Source organism: Somniosus microcephalus, chromosome 10 (genome assembly GCF_052327205.1).
Source record: "Somniosus microcephalus isolate GS21.2 chromosome 10, FLI_Smic_1.0, whole genome shotgun sequence".
In the NCBI taxonomy this organism is placed as follows: Eukaryota; Metazoa; Chordata; class Chondrichthyes; order Squaliformes; family Somniosidae; genus Somniosus; species Somniosus microcephalus.
Window position 1 is genome coordinate 181124999 of NC_140996.1, and position 23639 is coordinate 181148637.

The 23639-nt window shown below is 43.5% G+C and overlaps 1 protein-coding gene across 1 annotated transcript in view; it reads left to right on the forward strand.

The window, feature by feature from the left end:
* The window catches only part of pan3 (poly(A) specific ribonuclease subunit PAN3), a 157950-nt gene that overhangs the window by 102635 nt on the left and 31676 nt on the right, over nt 1-23639 (forward strand). The window contains exons 9-13 of the mRNA XM_085999285.1: nt 6463-6621; nt 8032-8148; nt 17045-17146; nt 18957-19122; nt 23042-23129. Coding sequence (XP_085855411.1) covers nt 6463-6621; nt 8032-8148; nt 17045-17146; nt 18957-19122; nt 23042-23129 — 632 coding nt within the window. The remainder of the gene's footprint in view (nt 1-6462; nt 6622-8031; nt 8149-17044; nt 17147-18956; nt 19123-23041; nt 23130-23639) is intronic.

A 23639-nucleotide genomic window follows, 5' to 3' on the forward strand; every position in this document is an offset into this window, starting at 1 on the left:
CTGCCAATGGTGGAGCAAAGGGTTTGGGGGCGAGGCATAATAGGCAAGAGTCAGAGAGGAGCATAACATTCGAAGGTGGGGGAAGTGTACCGCTGGAGTAGGTTATAGAGGGGTAGGCGAGGGCCATGAAGGGATTTAAGCACACGGATGAGAATTTTAATTTAATGGGCTGGGATGATGGGTGAGCGGGACGGTGCAGGATAGGATATGGGCAGCAGAGTTTTGGGTGAAGGATGGGCGGCCGTCGAGAGCATTGGAATAGTGAGTCTGAAGGAGACAGGTGCATGGATGACGGTGTTAGCAACAGATGGGCTGAAGTGTGGCAGAGGTGGACGATGTTACGGAGGTGGAAGTCGGTGATCTTTGTGATAGAAAGGATATGGGGTCAGAAGCTCAGTTTAGAATCGAATAGGAGACCAAGATTACAAACAGTCTAGTTCAGCCTAAGACAGTGACTGGGGGAGAAGGATGGAATCAATGGCAAGAGTATAGAGTTTGTGCTGGGGGCCAAGATAATGACTCCAGTCTTCCCAATGTTCAGCTGGAGAAATTTGGAACTCATCCAAGACTGGTTGTCATACAAGCAGTGGAGGGCTTTAGGGAGGTGGTGGAGAGGTACACCTGGCTGTCATCAGTGTACATGTGGAAGTTGTTTGTGGATTGTGTGGCCATGGAACAGCATGTAGATGAGGAAGAGGAAGCCAAAGATTGATCCATGGGGCACTAAGCAGGTAATGGGCAAGAAGAGAAGCCATTTCTGGGGACGCTTTGGCTACAATCAGATGGATACAACATGAAGTCAGTCCACCAAGCTGGACAACAGAGGTGAGACATTGGACGGGGCTGATGTGGTTGACCGTGTCATAGGCTGCAGAGCAGAAGAGGAGGCATAATGCACCAATGTCACAGAAAATGTTATTGGTGACTTTGGCTTTGGTCGTTTCGGTACAGTGGGACAGGTAGAAACCTGATTGGAGAGATGCAAACAGTTGCAGAAAAGATAGGCAAGGATTTGAGAGGCAATAATACATTCAGGAACTTTGGAGAGAAAGGGGAGCTTGGCGATGGGGCTATAGTTTGGAAGGACAGAGTCGGAGGGGATAATGGCAGTTTTGAAAGGAAGCAAGACAATACTTAAGAGAAGGAAACCGTTAACAGTGCCAGCCAGCATTGGGGCCAGGAAGAGCAGTTGGGTGATCAACCATTTAGTGGGAATGGGATCAAGGGAGCAGGAGGTGAGTCTAATGGACAAAATGAGCTTGGGGAGAGCGTCGGAGGAAGTTGGAAGAGAAGCTGAAGAGAGACATCGGTTCAGGGCTAGGGCAGGAGCAGTATGGGGGGTAACAACAGAAAATGCTGGAAATACTCAGCAGGTCAGGCAGCATCGTGGCGAGAGAGAAACAGAGTTAACGTTTTGGGTCGATGACCTTTCATCAGAACTGGAAAAGGTTAGAGAAGTAACAGATTTTTAAGCAAGTGTGGGGCAGGGACAAGGAGGTGGGGAGGAAAGAACAAAGGGGAAGGTCTGTGATAGGCTGGAAGGCAGGAGAGATTAAAAGACCAAAGAGATGATGGTGCAAAGCAAAAGGAGATGGTAATGGGACAAGTCAAGAAGCAAAAGATGAGTCTAGATGAGGTGTAAATGGCAATGGCAGAATCATCAACAGCTGCCGTGTGAGGAAAAGGGGGGGAAAAATATAGGGGCCGAGGTTAAAGTCTGAAATTATTGAACTCCAGAAGGTTGTAAAGTACCTAATTGAAAGATGAGGTGCTGTTCATCGAGCTTACGTTGAGCTTAGTTGGAACAGTGTAAGAGACTGAGGTCAGAGTGGGAGTGGAGCGGTGAATTAAAGTGACAGGTGACTGGAAGCTCAAGGTCACGCTTACAGACTGAACGGAGGTCTCCCGCAAAGCAGTCACCCAATCTGCGTTTGGTCTCCCCAATGTAGAGGAGATCGCATCGTGAGCAGCGAATACAGTATACTAAATTGTAAGAAGTACAAGTAAATCGCTGTTTCACCTGGAAGGAGTGTTTGGTGCCCTGGACAGTGGGAAGGAAGGAGGTAAAAGGGCAGGTGTTGCATCTCCTGCGCTTGAACGGGAAGGTGCCGTGAGAAGGGGAAGGCGTGTTTGGGGTGATAGAGGAGTGGACCAGGGTGTCGCGGAGGGAGCGATCCCTTCGGAATGCTGAAAGTGGGGGAGGGGGAGATGTATTTGGTGGTGGAATCACGCTGGAGGTGGCGGAAATGGCAGAGGACGATCCGTTGAATGTGGAAGCTGGTGGGGTGAAGGGCGAGGACAAGGGGAACCCTATCATGGTTCTGGGAGGGAGGGGGAAGGAGTGAGAGCAGAAGTGCGGGAGATAGAACGGACACGGTCGAGGGCCGTGTCAACCACAGTAGAGGGGAATCCTCGGCTGAGGAAAAAGGAAGACATATCGGAAGCACTAGTATGGAAGGTGGCATCGTCAGAACGGATGCAGCGGAGACCGAGAAACTGGGAGAATGGAATAGAGTCCTTACAGAAAGCGGGGTGAGAGGAAGTGTAGTTCAGGTAGTTGTGGAAGTCAGTGGGCTTTTAGTGGATGTTGATCGATAGCCTATCCCCAGAAATGGAGACAGAGAAGTCGAGGAAGGGAAGAGTCGAGAGATGGACCATGTGAAGGTGAGGGAAGGGTGGAAATTGGAAAAAGAAAAAAGAAAGCCATGTATTTATATAGCGCCTTTCACAACCACCGGACGTCTCAAAGCGCTTTACAGCCAATGAAGTACTTTTGAAGTGGAGTCATTGTTGTAATGTGGGAAACGCGGCAGCCAATTTGCACACATCAAGCTTCCACAAACAGCAATGTGAAAATGACCAGATAATCTGTTTTGGTTACGTTGGTTGAGGGAGAAATATTGGCCAGGACACCGGGGATAACTCCCCTACTCTTCTTCGAAATAGTGCCATGGGATCTTTTACATCCACCTGAGAGAGCAGACGGGGCCTCGGTTTAACATCTCATCCGAAAGATGGCACCTCCGACAGTGCAGCACTCCCTCCGCACTACACTGGAGTGTCAGCCTAGCTTTATGTGTGCAAGTCTCTGGAGTGGGACTTGAACCCACAACCTTCTGACTCAGAGGCGAGTGTGTGACCAACTGAGCCACAGCTGACGAGCAAAGTGAATGAAATTTTCTAGTTCAGGGCAAGTGCAGGAAACGGCACCAATACAGTCATCAATGTACTGGAAAAAGAGGTGAGGGAGGGGACCTGAATAGGACTGGAACAATGAATGTTCCACATAGCAACACCTTTAATTTGGAGGAAGGGAGTGGAGTCAAAGGAGAAGTTGTTCAATATGAGAACAAGTTCAGCCAAGCGGCGGAGGGTGGCAGTCGATGGGGACTGGTTGGGCCTCTGTTCAAGGAAGAAGCGGAGAGCCCTCAGGCCATCCTGGCGAGGGATGGAGGTGTAGAGGGATTGGACGTCCATAGTGAAGAGGAGACGGTTGGGGCCAGGAAACTGGAAACTGTTAAAGTGGCGGAGGGCGTCAGAAGAGTCGCAAATGTAGGTGGGAAGACTGGACAAGGGGAGAAAAAATAGAGTCGAGATAGGAAGAAATCAGTTCCGTGGGGCAAGAACAGGCTGAAACGATGGGTCTACCAGGGCAGTCCTGTTTGTGGATCTTGGGAAGGAGGTAGAAGCGGGCTGTGCAGGATTGGGGGACTATGAGGTTGGCGGCCATGGAGGGAAGCCTCCACGGATGCTGCCTGACCTGCTGAGTGTTTCCAGCATTTTCTGTTATTTCAAACTTCCAGCATCTGCAGTATTTTGCTATTGTACCGTATGGGGGGATGTTTGGCTTGATGGGCAAAGGGAAAGGGGAGAAGCAGCTAAACAGATGGTCTCGATCTTGGTGACAAAATAATTCCTTGAACTCCTCACACTTGTTGGAGGTGAGGATGGAGAAGGGTTTAAGGAGACGGCTGGCAGTAAAAAATAAAAAAGAAGCTGGTGGTTGCCTTTGTTCTCTAGCACGATATAGGAGTAATGGCCATTTTTTTGAGACAGTAGAATCCAAAACAATAAAATTACTGATTTTTATTTTGCATGTTTACAAAGAGAAGTTGCTCAATGTTATACAGTAGTGGTATACTTGGGTACATTTGTACATTTTTTGGCATAGTATTTTTTAACAACTTATAAATTGGGTTTGAAAAGACTTGGGCCTAGAAATTCGGTGGGCTGCGCCACCAGTTAGCACCCAAAGAAGGCACTTAGTGGGTTTAGCGCCACTGGCCACGACGCCCGCGAAATTTAGCAGGGCGCTAATGCGGCGTTAGCCTGTAGCGCCGCGCCGCCACCGATGATGTCATCGGTGTGCGCAGCGCCCTGCTACCGCCCCGATCGCGAAATTTGGTAGCGCCCCTCCCCGCTGTAACGCCGGTCGCAATTTGCGACCGGTTCAGGGGGGCCTACCTGCGGCGGTAGAGGCGCGGAGGTGCGGCCGGCCATTTTTTTTGCTGGCCGCCTGCCAGCACCTCTTCGCGCAGCCGTCCCTGGCCTCCTGAGCCCCCCCACTCCCACGTTGTGCCGGCTGTCTCCCAAGAGCCCGGCTCTTCTCCTCGGTGCCGGGCTCTTTTGCCGGCACTCGCGATCTCCGATCGCGCTGCAGCAGGCCCCTCCCCTTTAAGAAGGGGAGGAAGGCCTGCAGTACCGCAGCACGCCGTGGCACTGCGGCACGTTGCGCTGCGATTTTCAGTTGCAGCGCCCCAAGAGGGATGCGGGGCGCCTCGAGCAGCGCCCCGCTTCCGTTTGGGGCGCTGAAACTGAATTTCCGGCTGGCGTCGCTGCTCCTTCTGGGGCAGTACTTCCGGCGCCCAGGCAAGACTGGCGCCCCAAATGGGGCGCCACCGAATTTCTAGGCCGTAGAATTATCTCATACCATATGTTGGAACTGAAGTAAGTTGTGAAATTATGAATATAATAAGCATTCAGCTCATTTGCTTTATATATACTTGTAGGTTTTCCTATTTCTTCCTATGTTACTGACTGTAAAGTTGGTTAGTTTTTCCCAACATTTGTTGTTAAATTGGACTATCACATTTATTTTCTACTGAGATGCACAGCATTACCGCAGCAGGCGGTTAAGAAGGCAAATGGTATGTTGGCCTTCATAGCGAGAGGGTTTGAGTACAAGAACAAGGCTGTCTTGCTGCAGTTGTACAGGGCCTTGGTGAGACCACATCTTGAGTATTGTGTGCAGTTTTGGTCGCCTTATCTGAGGAAGGATATTCTTGCCATGGAAGGAGTTCAGCGAAGATTCACCAGGCTGATACCTGTGATGGCAGGAATGTCGTATGAGGAGCGATTGGGTCGATTGGGCTTGTATTCGCTGGAGTTTAGAAGAATAAGAGGGGATCTCATTGAAACTTATAAAATTCTGGCAGGACTGGACAGACTAGATGCAGGGAGGATGTTACCGATGGTCGGGGAATCCAGAACCAGGGGTCACAGTCTAAGGATAAGGGGTAGGCCTTTTAGGACAGAAATGAGGAGGAATTTCTTAACCCAGAGAGTGGTGAACCTGTGGAATTCTCTACCACGGAAGGCAGTAGCAGCCAATTCATTAAATATATTCAAGAAGGAGTTGGATATATTTCTTAAGGCTAAAGAGATCAAGGGATATGGGGAGAAAGCAGGGACCGGGTACTGAACTTGGATGATCAGCCATGATCGCATTGAATGGCAGAGCCGGCTCGAGGGGCCGAATGGCCTACTCCTGCTCCTATCTTCTGTGTTTCTATGTTTACTTTCATTTATTGAGCATTTTAATCCTTTTTACTTGTTTTTACCCCCTTTTTATGTCTATTTTCAGCCTCTTCCACTTCTGACGGTGTTGATTCTTTGCTGAGATGCTGTTTCATGGATACTGGGTATCCTTTGGTACCTCACCTAAGCAACCATTATTCATTTATAGGCCTAAAAACACAAGTCTGATCCTTTTTTCTCTTGACCTTGATGCACACACAGTTCCAGCAGGGACCACTAGATAGCGTTTAGAAGTGGGAACCATGGTTTTTTTTTCTCTCTCTCTGACCCAGGGTTTTGTTCCTCCTACACCCAGGGCTGTCAAACCTACCATTGTCTGGCTGAGATTAGCTAATTCAGTAGGGTCCACAAACCGACTCTGGGATCTTTCTGGTCTATAAGGCTCAGCTACTCGCTGAGTTCAATACCTGAGCCTTTGGAGGAGTTTAATTTTACCAATTTGAGCAGTAGGTGTTAATCATTCTAGATACAACAATGTAAAGTTTTCTGAAATGGATTTGTTAAGAATCTTAAAATATGTGATCAGTATACATTAATCTACTTAATGGGAAAGGGAGAAAGTATTTATTGCGTTTTGGTATACTTTGTATGGGCAAGTGTCTTGCTTTCTGGTTATTATAATAATGCATGGATTGTCTGCTATAGGGTTTCCAACAGAGGTAGACAACTACCACAGTCTTTTTCCTTTGGAGCCTCCACCAGCTAATCGGCTACAAAAAACAAGTAATTTTGGTTTCATTACATCCTGTTATAAAGCTATCAATAGCAAAGATGATCTCCCATACTGTCTTCGCAGGATACATGGTAAGGAAATTCAGACTTGCATTCATTATATTAGCTGCTTGTTGGTGTTCTGTTAAGGTTGCTTTGAGTATTGTAGAAAATGTTTCAGTTTCATTTTTATGCTCGAGGCCGGAGCTACTGTTGAGTGGATTAGTTTTAACTTGGGCACCCAGTGTCAGCATCTTGCACTCTAGTTGGGTAAATACAGATTAGAAGCTTCAATAATGTGCAATGGCTTTGGAAGCCCATCCCTTAATACACTAGTGTAATTTTTTTCATTGACCATAACCATCCCAATAGTCTGAGTGTCACTGCCATTCAGTTCTTGGGATCAGTGATTAGGCCCCAGCTATTCACAATATATTTAAATGATTTGGATGAGGGAACCAAATGTAATATTTCCAAGTTTGCTGACGACACGTAACTAGGTGGGACTGTGAGTTGTGAGGCGGATGCAAAGAGGCTTCAAGGCGATTTAGACAGGTTGAGTGAGTGGGCAAATACATGGCAGATGCAGTATAACGTGGATAAATGTGAAGTTATCCACTTCGGTAGAAAAGCAGAAAGGTAGAGTATTATTTAAATGGTGATAGATTGGGAAATGCTGATGTACAAAGGGACCTGGGTGTCCTTCTACCCCAGTCACTGAAAGCAAACATGCAGGTGCAGCAAGCAGTTAGGAAGGCAAATGGTATGTTGGCCTTCATTGCAAGAGGATTTGAGTACAGGAGCAAGGATCTCTTACTACAGTTGTACAGGGCCTTGGTGAGACCACACCTGGAGTACTGTGTGCAGTTTTGGTCTCCTTACCTAAGAAAGGATATACTTGCTATAGAGGGAGTGCAGCGAAGGTTCACCAGACTGATTCCTAGGATGGCAGGACTGTCGTATGAGGAGAGATTGGGTCAACTAGGCCTGTATTCACTGGAGTTTAGAAGAATGAGAGGGCATCCAATTGAAACGTATAAAATTCTGACCGGGCGACAGACTAGATGCAGGGAGGATGTTTCCCCTGGCTGGGGGGTTCTAGAACGAGGGGCCTCAGGATATCGGGTAGGACATTTTGGACTGAGATGAGAAGTTTCTTCACTCAGAGGGTGGTGAACCTGTGGAATTCTCTACCACAGAAGGCTGTGGAGGCCAAGCCACTGAATATATTTAGGAAGATAGATTTCTAGACACAAAAGGCATCAAGGGGTATGGGGAGAGCGCGAGATAGAGGATCAGCCATGATCACATTGAATGGCGAAGCAGGCTCGAAGGGCCAAATGGTCTACTCCTGCTCCTATTTTTCTATGTTTCTATTTTCTTTGCAACAAGAAGTTCAAACTGTTCAAATTTCACTTGGGCCGTTACGATCAACTGAAATACTGGACCAGATCCCAGAGATAAAAGGGCATGTTTTAACCTAGCACTTTGATTACTTTCCAGGCTTTCGTCTTGTAAACACAAAGTGTATGGTCTTAGTGGACATGTGGAAGAAGATACAGCATTCAAATACAGTAACACTTAGAGAAGTATTCACCACCAAAGCATTTGGAGAACACTGTGAGTAGTTATTTCTTTCCTATAATGGCCAACGTAAGCAGTATAGTGTACATTTTCTAGCAGACAGTTGTTGTAGATCTTTGTTATTACTTGGTGAAACAGATGCAATTTGGGGCAATTTTTCTAACTAGACAAGTTGATATTACTGGTTTTGAGCTCTGAGTAGCAATGTAATTTTCATAGTGTACATGTGCAATGCAATTTTCATACTGGTTATCTGCACAATGTTTTCCCATTTTTATCCCCATTGGACTGTTTGCCTAAATATATCCTCAATAAGCCAGAAGAACAGGGCAAACTACAACATATATGTCTTGGGACAAAATATAGTGGCTATTCTTCAACTGAAAGAAGGGCCACCACCTGCTCAGCTGCAGGAGTTGTATGGTTTGGGAAACTCAAAGGGTGGAGGATTATAGAACAATATGTACTTCATGTGGGGAAGGAAAGGACTGGAAGAGATTACCAATGATGGAGAAATGAGCTGGGAAGAGTTACTGAGCTTTACATTGTGAAGGAGCTGAACTGTCAGATTCAAAGAGTATTCAACTTTAACTGCACCGGTCTTAATATGTTAAATTGGGAAAAGCTATGATGAGTTTCCCCATGACCCTCTTCAAATTATGATTTGCAAGGACCACAGCATATAGGTCATGTCTGAGGTGGATGTTGTTTGTTTATATCTCCTCTTACATAACATAAGAAACAGGAGCAGGAGTTGGCCAGTCGACCCCTCGAGCCTGCTCCGCCATTCAATAAGATCATGGCTGATCCAATCTTAGCCTCAACACCGCTTTCCCACTTACACCCCATACCCCTTGACTCCCTTGTAGTTCAAATGCCTGTCAATCTCTGCCTTGAATATATTCAGTGACTCCGCCTCCACAGCTCTCTGGGGTAGAGAATTCCAAAGATTCACGACCCTCCGAGAGAAGAAATTCCTCCTCATCTCCGTCTTAAGTGGGCGACCCCTTATTCTGAAATTATACCCCCACTAGGGGAAACATCCTCTCAGCATCCACCATGTCAACCCCCCTCAGAATCTTAAGTTTCAATAAGATCACCTCTCATTCCTCTAAACTCCAATGAGTATAGGCCCAACCTGCTCAACCTTTCGTCATACATCAACCCCTTCATCCCAGGAATCAACCTAGTGAACCTTCTCTGCACTGCCACCAATGCAAGTATATCCTTCCTTAAATATGGAGACCAAAACTGTACGCAGTACTCCAGGTGCGGTCTCACCAGCGCCCTGTAAAGTTGCATCAAAACTTTCCTACTTTTATACTCCATACCCCTTGCAATAAAGGCCAACATTCCATTAGCCTTCCTAATTATTTGCTGTACCTGCATGCTAACTTATTGTGTTTCATGTACCAGGACCCCCAGATCCCTTTGTACCGCAGCATTTTGTAATCTCACTCCATTTAAATAATAATTTGCTTTTTCATTCTTCATTCCAAAGTGGATAACCTCACATTTTCCCACATTATACTCCATCTGCCAAATGTTTGCCCACTCACTTAGCCCGTCTATATCCCTTTGCAGACTCTGTGTCCTCCTCACAATTTGCTAACCCACCTATCTTTGTATCATCAGCAAATTTGGCTACAGTACACTCGATCCCTTCATCCAAGTCATTAATATAGATTGTAAATCGTTGAGGCCCCAGCACTGATCCTTGTGGCACCCCACTAGTTACTGATTGCCAACCCGAAAATGACCCATTTATCCTGGCTCTCTGTTTTCTGTTAGTTAGCCAATGCCCTATCCATGCCAGTATATTACCCCAACCCCATGCGCTCTTATCTTGTGCAGTAACCTTTTATGTGGCACCTTATCGAATGCCTTCTGGAAATCCAAATACACTACATCTACTGGTTCCCCTTTATCCACCCTGTTTGTTACATCCTGAAAGAACTCTAGCAAATTTGTCAAACACGATTTCCCTTTCATAAAACCATGTTGACGCTGCTTGATTTTCTTATGATTTTCTAAATGTCCTGCTATTAATAATGGATTCCAGCATTTTCCCAGTGACAGATGTTAGGCTAACTGGCCTATAGTTTCCTGCTTTCTGTCTTCCCTCCTTTCTTGAATAGGGGTGTTACATTTGCGGTTTTCCAATCCGCTGGGACCTCTCCAGAATCCAGGGAATTTTGGTAGATTACAACCAATGCACCCACTATCTCTGCAGCCATTTCTTTTAAGACCCTAGGATGCAGGCCATCAGGTCCAGGGGACTTGTCGGCCTTTAGCCCCATTAGTTTTCTCTAGTGATAGTCAAAATGGCTAAATAACATGTCAGTGTTTTTTGGTTGTTCTCGTATCTGACATTGCAGTGAAGTGATAGCACGTTACCTGACTCCTACTTTGCCATATTTTGGTCTAAGAAGACTTAAATTCACACACACTTTCACCCCACCTAACTTTTCTATAAATGAAGATTACCATTAGATTTTATGGAAGAAACACCTTTGGAGAACCAGAATGGCTAAGTGTATCATCATTTTTGCTTTCACGTTTTTGTGAATTAATCAAAAGCCAAGGTTTTATGAAGCTTGCAATGTGTGGCCCTCATGTTCCTTCCTTCTTGCATAATGATAAAAGCACAATGATATGATACCTTGGGTAACAAGTATTTGATAAACTTTTCTCTGCAATTATAATGTAACTTTCCAATAAGCAACCTATATTAGTATTGTCACAATAACATAATGGATATAGACTCCAAAGTATATTGCTCTTTCATTTGTGTGATCTCCACATACCAATGAATACGCTGTTAAATGAGGACCTGCACTTGTAACACAGTTTAAAGGTTTGCTACTGTGGAAGCCATCTTGGCTTAATGATCTTGCCCACTCTGTTTTTTCTCATTGTAAGCTGCAGTTTCAGCTGTTTTTTCTCATTGTAAGCTGCAGTTTCAGCTGTTGTATCTATTGGCTATTTCATCAAACAACACTTAAAATAGTGTGTTGGGATTTGCAGGAAGTTTTTAATTTTGAAGATTCAATTTGCAGGGCATTGTCATAACCTCAGTGAAATGTTTTTTGTATTTTTACATTTCAAAAATGAAGTATCAACTCTCTACTGCCTCCATTAGATCTTCAGGTCAAATCATCATCAGTGACAACATCCAACTTCAATATCTACTAAAATAGTTCTGACCCTTTCCAGTAACCAGACCCAATGATCATTGCATTGTTTACTGACATTGGATAATTTTCAATATTTTGAACTCTGTTTGAAAGCCTGCAGTAGGGACCATTTGAAGTGTTTGATTCACTGGAAGAAAATCCTGAGCAAGAAAAACTCTTTAATTCTCCATGCAAGCAAGCATCATGTTCCAGTTCCTCCAAGAGGCACATTATCAGCTCCACATCAGAAAAGAATTGATTGCAGGTCAGGACCGTTAATGGAACTTATTCATTGGGCCACCAATGTCCTTATGCAGCTCTGATTGCAAGAGCACTCCGCCTCCGCACTGAACTGCAGCTTTAGTTCAATACTGGAGTAAATTTAGTGATTGAAGTCAAATATACAGCCACCTTCCAATTCTCAGGAAGGTCCTTTTACAGAGCAAGTGGAGGAGGAAAGTCCTTGGAACTCATATATAATGAGCTTTAATTATTTCTTTTCATGACTAATACTCTCATGACCTTCCAGTTTAGTCAATATGTACCCACGAGTCCTGCTATAGGCAATTATTGGGTCCTGGATTTTGTGAATTTGTCAGTCTGTCATCACCTATGTGGGCTTGGAAGAATTTGTTAGTTTGGTATGGTCCAACTTGGCCTAACTGTATAAAGTTTCCTTAACTATTGAGGAAACTGGTTTTAACTAACCTATTGCCGACATCCCTCATACCCCAGAAGAAGACTTATAAGAGTTGGATAATTGGAATACAGTCTAACCAAGATAACCTGCAAATGAAGATAGCAGCCTACATAGTAAAAATTAACTTCACTGGTGTCTTGCTAGCATAAACAGTCTGTGTAAATCAGTGTTTTGGTGTCTTAGACTGTGTGTTGAGCTAGAGTGGGGAATCGCCACTTGGCTGGACGGGTGCAGTCATAACATTCGAAGTTTGATGGTATCCGAAGCTTGATGGTATCCAGGACAGAGCAGTTCACTTGATTCAGTATCCACCCTCTCCACCACCAGCACTGTGTCTGCAGTATGTACAATCTAAAAGATGTACTGCAGCAACTCAGTAATTTCAACAGCACCTCGCTCCCCTGGAACCTCTACCATCAAGGACAAGAGCTGCAATTTTGTGGGAACACTGTTACAAGGCGAGGGTCAGCCTTGAGTCATTGATGGCACTCTCACCTCCGAGTCAGAAGATTGTGGGTTCACGTACGATTCCAGAGACTTGAGCACATAATCTAGGCTCACATTTCAGTGCAGCACTGTCAGAGATGCCATCTTTTGGATGAGACTGCCCTCTCAGGTGAACGTGAAAAATCCCATGGCACTATTTTGGAGAAGAGCAAGGGAGTTCTCCCCAGTGTATTGGCCAATATTTAACCCTTAACCACGATCACTAAAATCAGTTTATCTGTTTGTGGGACCTTGTGCGCAAATTGGTTAATGCGTTTTGAACGCGGTATTACAACGATTACACTTCAAAAGTGCTTCATTTGCTGTAAAGCACTTTTGGACGTCCTGAGGTTGTGGAAGCCGCTATAGAAATGCATGTTTTCTTTCTTACCTCCAAGTTCCCCACCATCCTGACTTGGACATATATCACTGTTCCTTCTTCATTGCTGGATCAATATATTCGACTTCCCTACCTAACACCATTGTGGGAGCACCATCACCACAAGAACTGCAAATGTTCATGGAGCAAGGCCCCCCACTACCTTCTTGGGGCAAATAGGAATACCACATCCGAAGAGCAAATTTTTAAACATCCTAAGTTCTCCAGGCCTAAGGAAATGCATGTTTTGGGAAAGCAAAAAAATAATAATTTTGCACCTCAAGAACAAAAGGCCTGTGCTAAAACACTTTTACCAAAGAAAGCCTCCCACCACCCCACCACCACCACCCCCCCCCCCCCCCCGAACCCTGTTCACTCACCCAGACTTTGGAGAACAAGGAGTCTCTGTGAAGCATATGCCAAATGTATGGATCAGACTGAAACATTAGGTACTGCTGTTTGTCTTATTTATCTCGTGGGATCAAGGATCAGAGGTGTGTGCATTCAGCTACAAGCCTCTTAACAAGTAAATAAACTCTCACTCTGCTGTTCTTGGGGAACAAATTTGCAGCAGGTTGTATGTAGTGTGCTATAAACATACGGCTTGGGAATCACTGCATCGTACAATGTCTTGGATCATCGACAGATGGGGTTGCCCAGTAATCAATCTCCTGCAACATTCCAGAGCAAGAAATTGCAAGTAGATCTTGACAGGCAAATTTTATTTTGATTCAGGACTATTGAGCCATAACACTAGGTGGTCTATCAGTCTCCTGGAACAGGAAATTCTTTTTCACTTTTAGTTTCCTTTTTGCAGCTGAAATCAGGAATAGCGGTTGTGTGTAGTAATCCTTTATCGTTTGATGAAAACTTGGTACTTGGACTTTCTTGCTCTGAGCATCGATCAATTCTTTCAGATTCCATACAGACAATGCCCATTGCATCTTTGGGGACAGGTATGAAAGAGTGCTTACAACCTTTGATGGTTTAGCTGTTGAGAGGACCAACAACCAAATAACGTTAATACAAAAGCAAAATTACTGCGGATGCTGGAAATCTGAAATAAAAACAAAATGCTGGAAATACTCGGCAGGTCAGGCAGCATCTGTGGAGAGAGAAACAGAGTTAACATTTCAGGTCGATGACCTTTCATCAGAACCAAAATACTTCATTGACTAATGTCTTGGTAGCATCTTAAGGAGCTTTCACCTTAAGAACCTATAATGCTAAATGACGAAGCCTTGAATGTTGGTATTTGGATCTTGACTGTAGCCTATTGGGGTGCAAGGTTCAAACTGTTCTAACTTATGTTTGCTGCTTACTTAAGTTCTGTCCTCAGATACCTCGGTGAGAATTCCTGTTGCACTAGTTGTATTGAACTTCGTGAAAGGTGCTTGAAAGTTAAACCTTTTCTAGTAGTTTATGCTTGATATTACCTTTCTCGGGGAAAATTATTTTGTTAAAACAACTATCTTCTGGTTGGTATAGACTTCTGTGAATATGCTGTTTATTCATTTGAGCATACAGTTTCTTGTGACTTTTAACTTTAAAGACTTGCACTTGTTGCTTCAACTTGAGCCTGTAGAGTTAGTGAGCTTCATGCTCTGTTGATCCTTGTTAGAGCTTTGATAAGACAACATCCATTATTCTTGCCTAAAATTTGAGTTTAATTTATCTTTGGTATTACAATGCAAGTTTTTTCTGTCACCATAGACTTCTTCCATTATAAGAACATAGCACAGAACTTTAGTACAGTAAAGGTTTAGTCAGTTTTGTTTGGTGGTGAATTGGGTTGTATACACAGGGTTTTTCAAAACAGTCTACATGGCAGTCAAATGGAGTAACTTACCTACTTCGAACAAGCATTATTATTCTGATTTAAGAGAAAGAAACATTTATTTGATCAAAGTGTTGAAGATGGCAAGCATTTTGGTGCTGTTGTGCTCCAAGCCGGCCTAATAGCAGTTCAGAGTTTTCTACCTCAGTAAATTTTATTGCTTTGGATAATCTATGTGGAAGTTGAAAAAAAAAATTATTAGATTGCCTGCATTGGCATTGTCTTCCTCATTCTTTGGAACCACAATAATATAGGATAAAAGAGAGCAGACGATTCAGCCCATCAGAGTGCTTATCTATCTAATCGTAACCAGAGAATCATCTGCAACGGCTTCTCTTCCCGCTCCCACATCGTTACCTCTGGTATTCCCCCCCAAGGATCTATCCTTGGCCCCCTCCTCTTTCTCATCTACATGTTGCCCCTTGGCGACATCATCTGAAAACACAGCGTCAGTTTTCACATGTATGCTGATGACACCTAACTCTACCTCACTACCTCTTCTCTCAACCCCTCCACGGTGTCTAAATTGTCAGACTGCTTGTCCGACATACAGTTCCAGATGAGCAAAAATTTTCTCCAATTAAATATTGGGAAGACCGAAGCCATTGTTTTCAGTCCCCACCACAAACTCCGTTCCCTAGCCACTGACTCCATCCCTCTCCCTAACATCTGTCTGAGGCTGAACCACACTGTTCGTAACCTTGGTGTCATATTTGACCCTGAAATGAGCTTCCGACCACATATCCGCAGCATAACAAAGACCGCCTACTTCCACCTCCATAACATCGCCCATCTTCGCCATTGCCTCAGCTCATCCGCTACTGAAACCCTCATCCATGCCTTTGTTACCTCTAGACTTGACTCTTCCAATGGACTCCTGGCTGGCCTCCTACATTCCACCCTACGTAAACTTGAGGTCATCCAAAACTCGGCTGCCCGTGTCCTAACTCGCACCAAGTCCCATTCGCCCATCTCCCCTGTGTTCGCTGATCTACATTGGCTCCCGGTTAAGCAGCGCCTCAGTTTCAAAATTGTCATCCTTGTTTACAAATCCCTCCATGACCTCGCCCATTCCTATCTCTGTATCTCCTTCAGCCCCACAACCCCCCTGAGATATCTGCGCTCCTCTAATTTTGCCCTCTTGAGCACACCTGATTATAATTGCTCAACCATTGGTGGCCTTGCCTTCTGTTGCCTGGGCCTTAAGCTCTGGAATTCCCTGCCTAAACCCCTCCGCCTCGCTACCTCTCTTTCCTCCTTTAAGACGCTCCTTAAAACCTACCTCTTTGACCAAGCTTTTGGTCACCTGCCCTAATTTATCCTTATGTGGCTTGGTGTCAAATTTTTTGTCTTAAAATACTCCTGTGCAGTGCCTTACTATGTTAAAGGTGCTATATAAATACAATTTGTTGTTGTTTCCATAGACCGTGTATAATCTACAATAATATACTTTTATTAGGTTCTGCATGAATATTTTTAGATTGCAAGGTTAATGGTATAAACTTCCAGAATATTTACCCATCACCACTGTTTGAAGATGGTCTCCTGTCCTTTGGGAAAAAAATGTCTCCCCCCATCCCCTTCCCCACAAAGACCCTGACAGCATTCAAGCCATTGTGTCCTAATGTAGTTGACCATCACAACCTATACCTGGCTGTATAATCACCAGTCCTGTTTCCAACCAGACATTTATCCAGCTCCTTTTTAAAGGAGTTAATCAACACAATGTCGATGGCTTCTGCTGGGCATCTGGTGGGGGGGGAAATCTTCTGAACTTTCTAGTCTCACATGAGGTTCGTTTTCATGAATAATGGGTGCATATTCCAAGAATGTGCTTATCCAAGTAAGATATTGAAAATGTTAAATGTTTTAATAAAACTAATCTGGTTGAGGATAAGGTTTACTGATGTGACAAATCAAGGCAATATTTGGACAAGTTCATGGTCAGATTTTCACAAAAACCAAGTGAGTTTTGTATTCCTAAGACTTGTAATCTTCAAAAATGGCAACCTAAATACTAAGTTTGTTATTTGTGAGGTGGCATACTGGAAGTGTTCTCCATCAGTAAGAGAAAAAAACTGCTGAATGTTTTTTCCAAATCTTTACATTTACCATAATGCACAAACTGCCTTGAAAATAAAATGTTTGTGTAGTGAATCAATTGAGCATTTAGGATCTCTTGTTTCTGAGGCTACTTTTACCTCATTTATATGTTGTGGCGTTTCCCATCAAACATAATGGTCTCTGAGTTAAAGAAAAGCAAGCATTTGAAACTTAGGATTTTTTCCTCAAGAGCTAAAGCGAACTGCAAGTTAATTTGTCTATGTAGATTTTATTGGTTGCTTTGTCTACAGCACTTGTATTTGCTTATGACTTCCATGCTGGAGCAGAGACAATGATGAACAGGCACTTCAATGACCCCAGTGCTGATGCCTATTTCACTAAAAGGAAATGGGGTAAGCAGAAATACATTATAAATTAAAATACTTCTTCGCCTATTTAGTAATTATCATATTAGGTGGTAAAAATAGTTAGCTTTCAATACTTTGCTATCAAAAGTGAACACTAACCCACCTGGAGAAACAGTGAAAAGCTTGGTAAGCTACATGATTTTAGCTGGCTAACTCTGGCAGCACCTTGTCCCACCCAGCCTGTGGCTAAGCTTTCTGGGTTTAGTTAAGTGAACTGTGACCTCACTGAGTGGGAGGGAGGGAATATGTACTCCATATCAGCTAAATAAAAACTATTTATGTGGATTTCTCAGGATTTTAATTTGGAAACTCTTAAGTTTGGTGATTGGTTTTGACATGTGACTAATAACTGGTCAAGAAAAATGCTTTGCCATGTCTCAACATCAGTATTTAGAAACTCAGATTTATGAAAGTTTTTGTAATTGTATTAGATTTTGTGTGCATCTTTTAATTGGGTGAGAATCGTTGCAAGAAGGATTATAGAAGTGTGTAGAATCTACTGTATCTGAAGTGTCATGAGTCCAGCGAAGTTACTTAAACAAGAAACTTCTAACCTTTGTGAAAAGTCCTGTGGTAGTTTATCATTGCAAGAAAGAAATGTGGGTGAGCCACAAGGAAATGGAAACAAAACTACAAACAGGGAATTAAATCTGCATGGTAAATTTAGTTCCATGTCACCCGTTACTCCGTGCTACCAAAATGATATAGTTGACAGTTGAGAATTGGGACTCGTGGTTAAGTGGTTAGGTCACATGTTCCTTGGGTCAGACACTGTGGGCAGTAAATGAGTCTTATCTTACCAAGCCATCTGCTGTCCTTGTCCATGAATTTTATTTGTAAGGGATGTGGTAGCAAATGTTCTCCTAGTTTAACAGATGACCAATACATTTCTTCAGCTTCAAGCTGATTCTCATTTATAACACCTGCACAAAGCTAACATTGTGGCTGCCTTAGAACCCCCCTGCTTATCCACCACTTGAAAAGGAAATGCATAAAATATAGATTGTGCTGTTGCATAGTAGTGTACTTTATTCTAATTAACAAATATTATGGTACTTCAGCATTAATAGAGTGCTAATTTTGCGCTATTTTTTGCTGCCCAATTTTTAGGTTTCTATTTATAGCTGGAGCTGGTATAATGATTTATGTTTCAGGATGGATGTATGCATCAGGATTCCATTTATGTAGGAGTTGGTACTTTGGATTCGCCTATTGGGTTAATCCAGAGGTTTTTGAGCTGGTATTCAAGCACCTCCAGGCAGGTTCAAAGCATTGATATTTACTTAAATGAAGGTAGCTACTCGAGTGCAGGCTGCCTCATAAACAATGTTACTTTAGTGATAGATCACCATGGAAAGAAATTACTTGCATTTATATAGTGCTTTTTGTGGCCTCACGACATCCAAAAGTGCTTCAAATGTATACTTTACTAAAATAATAATGTCTCTTAGCAGATTGAAAAGGTGTATTCAATTTCTGAGGATATATATGGGGACATATTCCACTCGGTTAAACTCCTTATGAATATAAAAGCCTACATTGGTCCTCATTCATTGATGGTCATCCCACCTTCAAACTTGTTGGGGGAAATCTCTGAAGTGGCTATCCATCCTGAAGTTCTAGATTCTCTGAAGACTTGCTGTCCCTCAAATCGCTGCATAAAGATCCTGACCAGAAGCCAGTCTCCAGTTTCTTTCATTGATGATAGAGTCTTGCTGTTTTTTCATTTTACCCCTGCTGGCACCATGAGTTAACTAGCTAACATACAAAAGGGTATTCCTGTTGTTTAACCTAGGACAACATGATGGACCTCTCCCTCGCCAACATGCAGGATTACTGCCAGAATCGCTTATCTGGGCCTACATCGTCCAATTGAGCTCAGCGCTGCGGACCATTCATACAGCAGGACTGGCCTGTCGTGTCATGGACCCAACCAAGATTCTTATAACTGGTAAAACCAGGTAAAACTCTGAATTGAGATACTTTAGTCCAGAACCAATTTTTCTGTTTAAAATTTGCATACTTTTTCAAATGTTCAGAATTGCTTAAATATTTGCTATATTGGCCCAGAAATTCGGGTCTCCACGGGTGAGTACGCACGGGGTACTCACCCGTAGGCCCAATGGAAGTGCCAGTTTCGTGCATGTGCGGGAAACCGGAACTTCCGTTCCTTTAAAGGAAGGGATTCAGAGGTCGAACGTGTACGCCGGAGAGGCAGTGCGTGCACATGGAACGTACGTTTTTTTTTGCAGCTTTCTCCAGGAGGGTAAGTCTCCAGGAGTTACACATGTAAAAAAACAGGCGTAAGGCCTGCTTTTAACAAGGTAAGTGGTGAATTAATTAAGATTAAAACATTTTTTCCACAGGTTTATTATTTTTAAATACTTTAAAGAAAGGTAAGTTTATTTTTAGCCCCATTAGAAAATGTAATTAATTTTTTCAAAAATTTAAATTATTGTTTAAAATAGTTATTTTATGTAATTTATAGTTATTTTAAAACTGTGGGGTTTTTAAAAAATTTATTTGAAGTTTTAGTGATGTTTTGGGGCTTATAGTATTTATAGTTTTGACAGCTCTTCCTGTCAATTTTATGAATGGGCATTTCCCTGCTACCATTGGCTCTCCATGGCCCACGTGATCCCAGGGGACGCATCGAACTAACTGCGCCCCTGGGATACGCAAGCACTGCGCGCCGGCAGTTGGAGGAGGCCCAGGATCGGAATCCCACGCAGGCCCACAGCTCAACGGCCGGCGCGCTAGGTAAGTGCCGGTCGGAGGCTTGCACCCGCGGGAAGCCTCCGACCCGAATTTCTGGGCCATAATCCAACAAATATTGGCACTATGCTTGTATTTGTTTATTGGCCCACAAATTATTCTATTTCTATTCCAATGGTGTACATTTATGAAGAAACGTGGAAAAACTAACCCAGTAATAATGCAACATAGATTTCTTTTTGTAATTTAAAAAAAGTTTACAATGGATTTATGGCTTGATTTATTGAAAGAAACTCAGTTGTGAGGGGTTGCGTAAGATGTCTCATTCTATTAACCTATTATTTGGTTTTGTATTATGAATTTTAAGACTGACTTTTTCAGGACAAAATCTTTATTAAACTTTAAAAAAAATGTCACCTTCACAGAAAAACCGAAGAAACTTGGGGGCCTTCACTCATTTAAACTGTGTCTTCTCCTTCTAAGGCAGTCCCTCGGAACCAAGGATGACTTGCTTCCACATTAAAAAATGAGTTCGCAGATGACTGATGAGTCCAATGCGGGACCTACAGTCTCTCACAGGCGGGGCAGATGGTGGTTGAAGGGGCGGGTGGGTGGGGTGCTTGGGTTGACGTGCGCTGCCTGCGCTTGGCTTCCGCTTGCTCCCGGCGAAGAGACTCGAGGTGTTCGGCGCCTTCCTGGATCCTTCTCCACTTTGTGTAGTCTTGGGCCAGGGATTCCCAGGTGTCGATGGGGATGTTACACTTTTTCAAGAAGGTTTTGAGGGTGTCCTTGAAGCGTTTCCTCTGCCCACCTGGGGCTCTCTTGCCGTGCCGGAGCTCCGAGTAGAGCGCTTGTTTTGGGAGTCTCGTATCGGGCATGCGGACAATGTGACCCATCCATCGGAGCTGATTGAGCGTGGCCAAAGCTTCGATGCTGGGGATGTTGGCCTGAGCAAGAACACTGATGTTGGTGCGCCTATCCTGCCAATGGATTTGCAGGATCTTGAGGAGGCAGCGTTGGTGGTACCTCTCCAGTGCTTTGAGGTGCCTGCTGTACATGGTCCATGTCTCTGAGGCATACAGCAGGGCGGGTATCACTGCTGCTCTGTAGACCATGAGCTTAGTGCCGGGTTTGAGGTCCTGGTCTTCAAACACTTTCTTCCTCAGGCGACCGAAGGCTGCACTGGCACACTGAAGGCGGTGTTGGACTTCGTCGTCGACGTCTGCCCTTGTTGACAGTAGGCTCCCGAGGTATGGAAAGTGGTCCACGTTGTCCAAGGCCTTGTCGTGGATTTTGATAATCGGAACTATGTAAGACGCACTTGGGTATCAACTTTTAACCCTTGGTCTTACCATCTTTAAAACCATCTTGGTTTTATCCAATGATTTTATTGCAATTCAAGAAAGGAGGGAGGGAGAAGACAGGGAGCTACAGGCCATTTAGCTTGACATTAGTTGTCGTGCAAAATGCTGGAATGCATTATTAAGGAAGTGGCAACAGGGCATTTAGAAAATCATAATATGTTTAGGCAGAGTCAACAGGGTTTTATGAAAGGGAAATTGTGTTTAGCACATTTATTGGAGTTTTTTGAGGATGTAACTAGCAGGGTAGATAAAGGGGAACCAGTGGATGTAGTATATTTGGATTTCCAAAAGGCATTCGATAAGGTGCCACATAAAAGGTTGATACGCAAGATAAAGGTTCATGGGGGTGGCAGTAATATATTAGCATGGATAGAGGATTGGTTAACAGACAGAAAACAGAGAGTAGAGATAAACTGGTCATTTTCAGGTTGGCAGGCTGTAACTATTGGGGTGCTACAAATATCAGTGCTTGGGCCTCAGCTGTTTACAATTTACAATGACTTAGATGAGGGGACCGAGTGTAATGTATCCAAGTTTGCTGATGATACAAAGCTAGGTGGGAAAGTAAGTTGTGAGGAGGACACAAAGAGCCTGCAAAGGGGTATAGACAGGTTAAGTGAGTGGACAATAAGGTGACAGAGTATAATGTGGGGAAATGTGATGTTATTCACTTTGGTAGGAAGAATAGAAAAACAGAATATTTTTTAAATGGTGAGAAACTATTAAATGTTAGTGAGAGATTTAGGCATCCTCATACAGGAAATGCAGAGAGTTAGCATGCAGGTACAGCAAGCAATTAGGAAGGCAAATGGCATGTTGGCTTTTATTACAAGGGGGCTTGGAGTACAATTGTACAGGGCTTTGGTGAGACCACACCTGGAGTACTGTGCACAGTTTTGGTCTCCTTATCTGAGGAAGGATATACTTGCCTTAGAGGCAATGCAATGAAGGTTCACTAGATTGATTCCTGGGATGAGAGGGTTGTCCTGTATGAATAGATTGGGCCTATACTTTCTGGAGTTTAGAAGAATGAGAGGTGATCTCATTGAAACATAAGAGTCTGAGGGGGGTTGACAGGGTAGATGCTGAGAGGCTATTTGCCCTGGCTCGAGAGTCTAGAACTAGCGGGCATAGTCTCAGGATAAAGTGTCAGCCATTTAAGTCTCAGATGAGGAGGAATTTCTTCACTCCGAGGGTTGTGAATCTTTGGAATTCTGGACCCTGAGGGTTGTGAATCTTTGGAATTCTCAACCCCAAAGGGCTGTGGATGCTGAATCGTTGAGTATATTCAAGGCTGAGAGAGATAGATTTTTGGACTCATGGGGAATCAAGGGATATGGAGATCGGGTGGGAAAGTGGAGTTGAGGTCAAAGATCAGCCATGATCTTATTGAATGGCGGAGCAGGCTCGAAGGGCCCAAAGGCCTACTCATGCTCCTAATTCTTATGTTCGTATCCAGTGATTTTTGTCCTTGATTGTGTTGTATAAATTTTAATTTTTTTTCTTCTCTTCAGATTTTTGCACATTTTTATTTTGAACCATGTGCCAAATTTTAACTTTCACATTGTCAGTGATTTAACTGACTGCAATTCATTCTTCAGTATTGTCATTATTTAAATCAACAAAATTTTGACCCATGTAGCATTTTGAATTTCTTTTAAATTGGAACTTGAAAGTTCAGTTTGAACATGACCAAAGCTGAATGATTGTTAACCTTCAGGTTCAAAATTAAGTCTGAAGCCATGAAAAATTGCATTAATTACAAAAATGTTCCTGAATTCTACTTTTTTGTTTTTCCCAGGTTACGTGTCAATTGTGTTGGAATTTTTGATGTCTTAACGTTCGACAGTAGTCAAAATAATCCACTGGGAATGATGCCTCAGTATCAGGTGAGCGCAGTTTTTAAACGGGACTCAAAAATTATTCAACAAATCATTTTGTCAAATATGATTAACACTGCTTCAGGGGGCTACATGTGGCGGCATCACTTCCCAATTGAAGCAAATGCTTTAATATTGTTCCCTTACCTCCATTTTAATACCCTTGTTCTCTGCAAAACAATCTCCCATTCCTGTTGCTCACCCTCTTATCCCCTTGTGCACCACCCACTTCACTCCCTTAAATCAGTAAGATGAAAACTTAACCATATCTGATGCAAAACCAACCTTTACATAAATCACCAGATTTGGCTCGACCACATCAAACTTTACCATACCTCACTTTCATCTACCAAATCTGGCTACTGCTTCAAAATTGTGGAGGGAAAAGGCAACACTAACCTCCCATTCTACACTTCTAATCAACTCTGAAAACCCCTTTTTCCTGCCCCCTTCCTCCATAGTTACATCCAATACCAAATACAAGGAGCTCATGGGATTTTAATTTTTGTCTCTAAGATA